Here is a 9811-nt window from a genome sequence, read left to right as displayed (position 1 = left end):
CGCCCCGCGCTGGCGCTGCCCCAGGGCCCGGGAAGGGCGGGCAGCGGGGCCGCCGGGAAGGGCCGCTCTCAGCCCTCCACAGATGTGCTCCGGGTCTGGGCAGCAGGTAAGGGCAGCCCGGCTTGCGCTGGGCTTCGGAACGCCGGGGGCTGTTCCGAAGCCGTTTTCCAGAGGGCGGCACGGGACCGGGAGCGGCGCCATGCACCCGGCGCAGTCCCGGGCCGAGGCGGCCGTGCCGCGGGCACCAAGCGCCGGTCCGGCGGCCGGAGGAGAATTCCTGCTCCGGGGCCAGGGCCGGGAGCCGGGCGCTTCCCTCCCCGCTCCGGCGGGCCACGCTCGGCCAGTGCCCGGCTGTGCTGAGTGCCCTGAGTTCCCGCTGAAACAGTGATTCTCCCCGCACCTGGTCCTGATGTTTCTCACCAGCAAATCTCTCACTTGAGTTCTCAGGCAGTACCAGAATATTAGAGTGAAGCTCCCCAGCGCTCCCCAGCAATGGCAGGTAAGAGCAAACGCGGGTGAAAACGCTGCTCGCTCCAGGGTGGCCGCTGGGCACCTCAGGGATGAGGCCTCTGGGCCTTTGGGACACTGAGGTCTTACTTTTCCAGACGACTGAAATTACCTGCAGTAAGTGATGCCTTGGAAAACTCCAGTCTCTCCAAACCTTGTGCCCAAGTGCCCCCAGCTCCACCGAAATGGAAACAAATCAGCATTTTTGCAGAATCAAACTTAGCACCTTTTGGAGCATATGATAACGTCCAGTCACTGAGCTCCATTTGTTGAGATCTGGCAGGAACAGCAAAGTTGTAACTGCTCCTGAAACTCCAAAGTACAGTATGGAGCAGGGATTTAAAGAGTTTATAGACACATTGAATTTATGATAGAATTTGACCTGCAAGTTTTAATAGTCTTTTATGCATAGCTCTTGTTTCATGGACACTATGTACCACATCCAGAAGCTGTGCTGCAGAGAAATTGAGTTCAGGAGATGCCTGAGTTTTTGTCTTGGCAGTCAGGAAACAGGAGCTGCATGTTTTGCAGACACTGTCATTTTCAATAGTCCCTGTAAATTTCCCTCTCTGGTTATCTATAAACAACAACTCCATACAACTCCATACTCTTTCCTTTGTTTCACTGATGAGTCATTGTTAAGAGAATTATTAAAATTGTAGGGCCTATGCTCAATAAAACTTTGAGAAGACCATGGAGCTCTTTGAGCAGAGCCTTGTTACATGCCTCCAAGATAATCCATCCCTATACACCTGCTTGGCCACTGAGCTTACCTTGAATCCACTTTGACAACAGTTTGAAATACACATGGCAATCTATTCTCTAAGAAAAAAAACCCTGTTGCTCTCTACAGAAGTTACTGTGATTGTGCTGAAGTGGGACAGGAGCATCTTTAATGTCCACCCCAGTGTTGTAACTTGCACTGAAATGAAAGATCAGGAGGGGAGCCATCACTGCGGTAGGAAGGTGTTCTGACCTCTAAGAAATTGTTTCCTTGACCCATTTGGGCAATCTACCTAGCACTGCTTTTTGGGTGGTAGTGGAATCAGACCAACAGAAATGTTGTCTCAAGAGAAGGGGTGGGGTTTTGCTGATGTAGGGCAGTGTGATCTGCTATGGAACAACCCCTCTGTCCACTGAGTTCCACCTAGGAAAGCCCAGTGTAGCACAGAACTGCTGGGCTGGGCACATGCAGCAATCAGTGCCTCAGGAGTCACTCAGTGCTGCTGAGCAGGAGTCAAATGCTGCCACTGCCACTTCTGCTTTCACTGCTTCTGTGTCCTTGGGAAAAGACACTACAGAAAGAGCCAGGAATGAGCCCCAACTCTACAAACCGTTCTGCACCTGCCTCCTAGATTCCAAATGGTCTCCGGTTTTCTTTTTGCCTCCAGGGAAAAACGTCCTGATAGTCTATGCACATCAAGAGCCCAAGTCCTTCAATGGGTCTTTGCTGAAGATTGCTGTGGAAGAGCTGACCAAGCAGGGCTGCAGTGTCACCGTGTCAGATTTATATGCCATGCAGTTTGAGCCCAGAGCAACAAGGAATGACATTGTTGGTGAGCCCAGCCAAAATATTCCTCTCTCAAAAAAAAGTGACTTGTAAGGCCCCTGTCAGGTATCAGAGGGCTGAAAACAGTCTCCTGAAATCCTCCCCATGCTGAACAGCCCCAGCTCTCAGTCTGTCTTGATAGGAGAAGTGCTCCAGCCCTCAGATCATCAAGAGATTAATGAGAAACTTATTTCATTAATAAGAAACGTATTCGTGACCATGCACCTGCATTTCTACAAGGCCACTCCTGAACATGACCTTTGTATCACAGTGAGACTACTGGGAGGAAGAAACACATTAGCACGTGTCCATAATCAGCCTCTAAAGTCCATTTCTCACGGAGAGAAAATGCCTTCAGATACCACTCTGGGACTTGCTAGAGTTGAGTTCACAAGGCTACAACTGCCCCTGTCTTCTGCTAGAGATGGATGATCTGCCTGTGGAATCAGTAGAGCTGGCCAACGCTGGTTGCCCATCCCTTGGTGAATTTCCCAGTTTTAGAGGCTGGAAAGCAGCTCCATAGTGCTTACAAGTGCAGGATTGTCTCAGGAAGCCCTAAGACAGAGGCAGAACAATTAACAGCATTCTCTTAAATCTTCCACCTGCACGCCCAGAGTCCTGAGGCAAGCTTAGGTCCTCATATTGCACTTCCTGTGTTGCTAGAGGAAGGTGAAGCTTCAGAACTCTGAGACCCTACATTCCTCTCCTTTTTAAAATCAAGTGACCATCAGCTGGGATGGTGCTGAATATCCAACAAAGACAAGAACGTAGGAAAAATGGAAAGCAGTAACTCAGTTTAGAACTGTGAATGGCAACCTGCACTCAGCTCTTATCTGGCACTGATACTGCACAGGGGGCAAGGAATGACTGTTCATTTCTACCCACAGGTCACCTGCACAACTCAGAAGCTTTCAATTATGGTGTGGAAACCTGGGAAGCTTACAAGAGAGGAGGTTTGTCCAAAGACCTGGTTGAAGAGCAGAAGAAAGTGCAGCAAGCAGACCTGCTGATTTTCCAGGTCATTATTTTAAACACAATTCACTTGTGATGTTGACTTTAGGTAATGGTACAGTAAAAACTACAGATCAGTAGTACAATTACCTGGGTCATTATTAGAGCAAATCCAGTAATTGAATAGCAGAATGAGGCAGGTTGAAACAACAGCAATGCCATGAGCTCCCCAACACTGGGTCAAACTTCCTGATGGATGCACAAAGACATATGTGACCATGGATGTCAGGCAGGCTGGCAGAAAGCAGAAGGATTATTTCCTGGTCAAGGAGATGGGGGCAGGCAGAGAAGTCAGGGAATTGGGCTTTCCCAAGTAGACTGTTCTCATTTGTTGCTGATTTGCAGAAACGCTACTGGGAATTGATAACAGAGCTTTACAGCCCAGCTCTATTCTCCACTATGCCAGCTCTGTTCCCAGTGTCCACAAATTGCAAAGAACTGTGAAGGGAAATAGTAGCCTTACATTTCTTTGTGTCCCTGTTGGCCTTAGACATCTCTTTATATATTCTTCTCTCCAAAGTTTGATTAAATTTAGGATGGTGCCATATCTCAATTAAGCATTTCACCATAAGTCATTGTCATTTTCAGACTATCACTTCCCAGATAAAAACTATAAGACATCCCCTGAAGGAAGTGGTTGCCTTCTACTTTCCATGTGTAAAATGCTATGAAGAGTTGAGTGTGTTCTGGTGCAGAAAATAAAAAAGAAATTTTAAAAGCCTGTTGAGGACATCATGAAGGAATTCAAAATTTGCTACAGACTAAACTCACCACTTGTAGTTACTGTGGTGGTTGCCCAGTTTCCATTTTGTTTTCACCATTAAGCCGCATGTGGTTACATCTTTATAGAATTTCTTCTCTGTGTGCAGTGTGGACAAAGCTTTAGGGGTAGTGATGCAGCCCAGTATAAGAAAGAGCCCATTAAGCATTCAAGATAATGCCATGGATATGATAGCGTTGGATGCAATCCCATGGGCTAACTGGAAAAACTAGAAATGAAAGGTCCAAATCTTAAAGAAGTCTTTTTCTTTTCAGTATTGGATTTGGGGTTATGATGTCAGCAGGGTTTGAAAAGAAGTCTCTCCTCTGATCCCCTGGCCTTTGTCACCAGACTGTCAGATCAGAGCTGATCACCAGATGTCAATCCTACTAATAAGATTTTCGATTCTTTTGCAGTTCAGCCATAGGAGACATGATTCTGTACAATTCTAAGTCTGAATTAAATGGCACCCTCCTACTTCATCCTATTCCCACTTCATTCTGGATGGAAGCCCTCACATGCACCACAGTGTTGGGGTGCTGTAGATGCTCAGGTCTGACCCTGAGGTTACCACAAACAGAAAGCACTTCAGCTTCTTTTGCCAGGCATAGTTACTACCTCTACTGACAGAGAGCTGGAGAAGGTACATACAGGATCTGAGCAGGTTCAGAGGATTAGTCCTATCAACCAGGCCTAAATGTTGCCCAGACTCTCTGAGCTAACCAGGTAATTTTCTCTTTGCCTAGTTTCCCTTGTTTTGGTTCAACATGCCTGCAATCCTGAAGGGCTGGATGGACAGAGTCTTGGTCCAAGGCTTTGCTTACGATTTGTCAAAGGTTTATGATGGTGGTTTGCTCCAGGTATGCTTTTTGGAATTGTCTTATTAAGGTCAAGGCTTGCACCATGTTCTATGGGGGCTTGCTCATTCTTTTCCATTGTAGTTGTTTAGAGCTCTGACTTTACACTATGTTGAAGTAATGTATCAGCCCTGCTTCACACAAGGGTGTCAGACACATAATTCCTTTTCCTTAACTGGTCTCTTCCCAAAGACACACAGTCCACTGTCTAATTGTATGGCATCAGTCTTGGCCTCAGAACTGCCCTTCATGTAAGGTCTGGGAAAGAAGAAGTCACCCTCTCCCCTAGATGTCCCTGCTGTCCAGGTTCACCTGAATATCTCTTGAACCGTTCAGGCGCTCTTCTTTAAGTATGTCTTAATTAACCACTAATTTCCTCATTCTAGGGCAAATTATCCCTCTTTTCTTTCACCACGGGAGGAGGCCAAGAGATGTATTCAAAAGAAGGTATCGGTGGTGATATTCGCTATGTCCTGTGGCCCATGCAGGTATAATATATGAACATTTGGTTGTTGTCTACATAATTTTTTATTATTACAGCTATTTTTAACAATCGTTTTATTGGGAGTTTTTTTTATGAAATATAATAATTAATAATCAAGTTGTCAGTTCCAATGATCTGCAGGTAGTAGACTGTTACCTAAAATCCTGGGACTACTTTACAAGTCCACTGACTTTTAAAATTGTTTTGTCCCCCCTTCCTCCAGATTAGAATGTAGATAAAGCTTAACACTGCCAGCCTTTTCAGTTTCCCTGCTGTTACAGGATTTCCTTGAGCTCAGCCACGAAGGATTTTCTGTTCTCCATGGTTTCCCAATTCATGTAGGATGCAGGGTAGGAGGGGAGCCACATATTACCCTGGCAGTAACAGTCAACACACGGAAGTTAGCATTCCTCTTTTAATTGCTACTCTTTTTTCAGAAGTTCCTAGCATGGTTTGGAAATACAGGTGGTAAGGCAAGTTTAGCCAGCTTCTTCTTGATACAATACAGGAGATGATCTAAAATTCCATGGTCTCCTCCCCGCGCAGTTACCAGCTGCCTGCTCCTGTGGAGCTGTCCAACTGCAAAGCTTGCAGGTCAACATGGCAAAAACATGAAACACAACTCTAAATTCAGAAACACACCGAAGGAAAATGGCAAGTTGATTCCACAGGTACTAGCCTTTCTACAGGAACCTTTGGCTAAGCCAGAAGCAAAAAGTTAAAAAACTCCATCTTAGATGTGGAACACTGCAGTTAGACACCCATCTGAGGAGTTTCAAACTGAACAATGAACTTTTGGCCTCCTGTGAACCTTGCAAAGTGAACAGTGAACAGCTGCCAAAGAGGACGGAATCCCCAATTCTGTGGGATTAACAGCAGTTAAAAATAAATTCCCCAGAGCAGAATAAATGAAGTTGCCCTTATCTCGCAGTATCTTGTATGCTATTCTGCTGTATGCCTTCAGTAGTGACTGCCTGTATAGGTAGTGAACTTCTGCAATTTAGTTTCCTTTTCCTGATAAATACACAGGTTTAGAGAACCTGACTGATATTGGGTCAAAGAAACAGAACAGACTTGAATCTTCCATGTTCTTCAAATGAAAGTAAGAGGAAATATTTCCTGAGGCATTTCTTTCTTTGTTTTGCATGCAGCATGGAATCATGCACTTCTGTGGTGTCAAAGTCCTTGAACCTCACATCTGTTATGCTCCAGAGAATGTCTCTGAGGAGAAGAGGAAGGAGATGCTGGCTGCCTGGAGCCAGCGTCTGAAGACTCTTTGGAAGGAAGAGCCCATAGACTGCTCTCCTGAGTGGTATTTCAAGTAGTGTTCAGGTGCAAGACTACAGAGAGAAGATTTTCTTTTTCTCCATTCTTTTTGATGCTCTATCTAAATACCTGAACACTAATCTCCTAATTCCAATATATTTTAAGAATCTTGAGTACTACATCTAGCAGTTTAACTGACAACGTGGCATTTATCTTCAGTGATTCCCAAGAGATTCCCTTCAGGGATGGGTGCAAAACTCTTTGTGTTGTTCTCCTTGCTCACATAAACGGTGTCATCCTGCTTCCCTGTGCTTGATAACACATGTGATATTTTATGGCAGATGAGACCATTGCTGCTTGTGAAACAGTATGTGGCCAAGTTTATTTTAACACTTTTTGTACCAGTTGCCACTTTTTTTCCTTTGCCAGGGAATATGGTGTCCATACTCAACCTTTAAAAGCCCAAGATAGATTGTGATAGCGCTACACTTGTGCCTTGGAGCAACAAAACCATGAGTAGTGTTGCAAAAGGATGTACAGTTGCTAGAGTGTCTTAAACAGCTGGAAAGCCTTGTGGGCAGGCCTAGGCTTCTCCAGATCCAATCTAGGCTTCTCCAAATCCTATCTATACAGCATTATTAAAGTTATGACAGATACTAGAAAAGGGAAAAATTAAATATCAATGTAATGATATGTGCATGAATTGCCTTCCTTTGTAGACTACAGCTCCCATTTGTAAAGTATGCATGTTCCCAAAGTAGAGAGAAGGAATCCTGTCTGTTGCCTGCCCCCTCACAGTAGTCAGTGTTGGTGTTTGGGTCTGGACGGTGTTTGCTTCCCCTCCAGCATCAGCATCGATGGGCATCCTTGGAGATCTCCAGCACCAGCAGTTAATTAGGCAGAGCACTAACCCAAAAACCTGCAGGTGCACTGTCTGTCTGTGGGTCAGAATCTATGGGACAAATGAATTGTCTAGCTCTTAATACCCAGGATTTTTACCTGGAACTGTAGCAGGATTATTTTTGTGCTTTAGAGTTGTTAACCCTGTTTGTGCATATGGCAAGGGGGGGGGGGGTTCTCACTCAGCTACCGAATTTATTTTTCTGACCAACTCACCAAACTGCTGCCTTTGCACTTTGATATTAAAAGAATGTGGCCTCTATAAGAGCTTGTCCCCTGAGTCACTGTCAAATGACACCTAGGCCTCTGTGCATCTGCCACACCTGCTTTGTGGCAGTCTTGTCACACCCCAGCCTTACAGTTCCTTGGGGACTAATTGGATAATAAACATGCTGAGGTTCTGGAGGTTCAGTGTAAGCTGATACACCAGACTGGGAAATGCCACACAGGGAAAGGGTCAGTGTTCCTGTTTGCTCCCATATGAAGTGAAGGACACATCCAGCAGAGACATTTCCCAGGAAGCAGAGCTGCCCCAAGCTGTTGCAGATGTCTGCTGTGGGGCATGTGAGCCAAAATCTTTAGGCTGCAGAAGCAGGAAATTTGCTTTGGCTGAACAGCTCTGTTATAGGAAAAGGAAAGTGAAAGGGAATAAGGAAGAAAGTGTTACACATCTAAGTTGTGGGGAAAGCAGATTCACACCTTAAAAACTTAAGGAGAACAACAAAGTTACCGAGACAAATCTGAGGACAAATTTTAAAATTGCATAGAAGAGAAATCATCCTTCTCACTGTGTTCAATTAGCAGACTATTCAGGAAAGAAGGAAATTGAGGTAAAAGCAGAAGTTCCAATGTCAAACCTACATTACTGCTTTAGATCAATTGCAGAGCTTAGTGGGGTTAACTATTAGATGAAGAATGCCAGACTGACCTGTATTTTGAGGATACTGTCCTTGACAGTATGTGGCAGACATATGCCAGCTCCCACACATATGATAACACTAAGTTTTAATAAGATGGCTGAGATTTTTAGTACAAAGTATGTAAATGGTTGAGATTAATGCAAGTTCAGTTACAATTAAAAGAAAACTAACAGGCTTATTAAATTCTCATTAATGCTAAAATTGAAGACTTCTGCTCAGATAAATTCATTATGGAGAAAAGCATTAAAAATGTACCAATCTTTTTGTCAGTTTCAAGATAATCTTTCCTTCTCCTCAATAAGAATTAAGACATTTCTCTGTAAATTCAGATTGCATTTCTGGATCAGTTTATTTTCCCTATTCATTTAATAAAGGAATGTCCTAACTGGCAAGACTGACCTCTAAGCATACATACAAGTAAATTACAGTTTCTTTCTTTGTGTAGTGCTTGTTGGCAAATCACCACAGAATGAGACTGACACATTTTTAACCAAGCAATTCTTATAAATTCAGCCATCTCTCTTCCTGCCTTTAGACCACACCTTTGGCCCCATACACAATGCAAAGCTAAACAGCAGAAGAACCAAACCAGACAAACCAGCCAACCAAAGAAAGGAAAAAACCCCTCAGAGGTCAAGTGTTATCAAAAGATTTCTGTAATGTTTAGGTTTGCAGAAGACCAAAACTGAACAATTGGCCCACCAGAGATTCCATATCTGAATTTGCATTTGCTTTATTTACCTGACAAATGTCCCAGACTCTCTGGACTGCAGGTTCAATAATGCTCTCCTTGTGACACCTCACAGTGTGGATGGACACAAAATTGCTGCATTTAAACTACAGTGAGCTCAGTGTCACAATCAACATTTGGTCCTGAGTCTCCTCTTTACAGTAAGTGTGATCAGCCCTTGCATCAGGAATTGTCAGAGCTTTAAACTCCTGTTCTCTCAATCCCAGCTGATCCAGAATGAGTGGAAAACAGGAATGTGCTGGTCCTGCATCAGTTCCACTCGTTCCACTGTCAACTTTGTTTCCCCAGGGAAAACGACTGCACTCAGCATTTTATTTTTTTTCCCCCCCCAAGGTCTCGAAATGAAGCTGTTTATTAAGTTTGTCCATCATAGGGCAGTTTTGATACTCATCAAGAGTATCAAAGAGAAAACTTCATCTTGGAAGTGATCACCAAGGCTGTCCTACCTCTGCAAACCCACAGCCACCCGCATCCTTCTGTGTCCCTCCTGTCTTTCCCATGAGACACCTTCCAGAAGGCTGGAAGGGAGGAGCCCCTGCTCCCGGCAGATGCACGTGTGGGCCAGCACAAGGCACAAAGCAGACAGTGCCATCCCTGGAAGAGCAGATAAGGGTAGATGGGTGGTTTAGGAACACTCATACTGCATTGCTAACCATCAAAGGAAGAAATTAAAAATATAATTGTGGGCTGCTTCTGCCCTACCCTGTTGTTATGCCCCCGCTCTTCTCTCATTGCTACTGGAAAGCACCATAGGGAATGCAACAGTTCTCCAGAATGGGAAAGATCACAGTAAAGACATTAGACAC

General features: G+C 44.6%; 1 protein-coding gene across 2 annotated transcripts; it reads left to right on the top strand.

Annotated features, from left to right (window-relative positions):
* On the top strand, positions 1 to 8664 carry LOC118701666 (ribosyldihydronicotinamide dehydrogenase [quinone]-like). Of its 2 annotated transcripts, none has more exons than XM_036406421.2 (7): positions 1 to 106; positions 441 to 499; positions 1899 to 2063; positions 2944 to 3074; positions 4574 to 4687; positions 5071 to 5172; positions 6320 to 8664. In XM_036406421.2, exons 2-7 carry the CDS (start codon positions 493 to 495, stop codon positions 6491 to 6493), a joined length of 693 nt encoding a protein of 230 aa, XP_036262314.1. In that variant the 5' UTR covers positions 1 to 106; positions 441 to 492; the 3' UTR covers positions 6494 to 8664. The 2 variants fall into 2 exon arrangements, with proteins under 2 accessions (XP_036262314.1, XP_036262313.1); XM_036406420.1 differs by having other exon boundaries at positions 9 to 106; positions 448 to 499.
* Positions 8665 to 9811: the final 1147 nt, after the last annotated feature.

Source organism: Molothrus ater, chromosome 1, assembly GCF_012460135.2.
Source record: "Molothrus ater isolate BHLD 08-10-18 breed brown headed cowbird chromosome 1, BPBGC_Mater_1.1, whole genome shotgun sequence".
In the NCBI taxonomy this organism is placed as follows: Eukaryota; Metazoa; Chordata; class Aves; order Passeriformes; family Icteridae; genus Molothrus; species Molothrus ater.
The sequence above is the reverse complement of the archived record's forward strand: the minus strand, read 5'-3'. Positions and strand labels throughout refer to the sequence as shown.

Excerpts from the sequence above, each read along its gene's own strand:
- LOC118701666 (XM_036406421.2), top strand. Across the intron at positions 2,064-2,943 it reads AACAAGGAATGACATTGTTG|GTCACCTGCACAACTCAGAA; the intron begins GTGAGCCCAGCC and ends TTCTACCCACAG. Across the intron at positions 4,688-5,070 it reads ATGATGGTGGTTTGCTCCAG|GGCAAATTATCCCTCTTTTC; the intron begins GTATGCTTTTTG and ends TCCTCATTCTAG.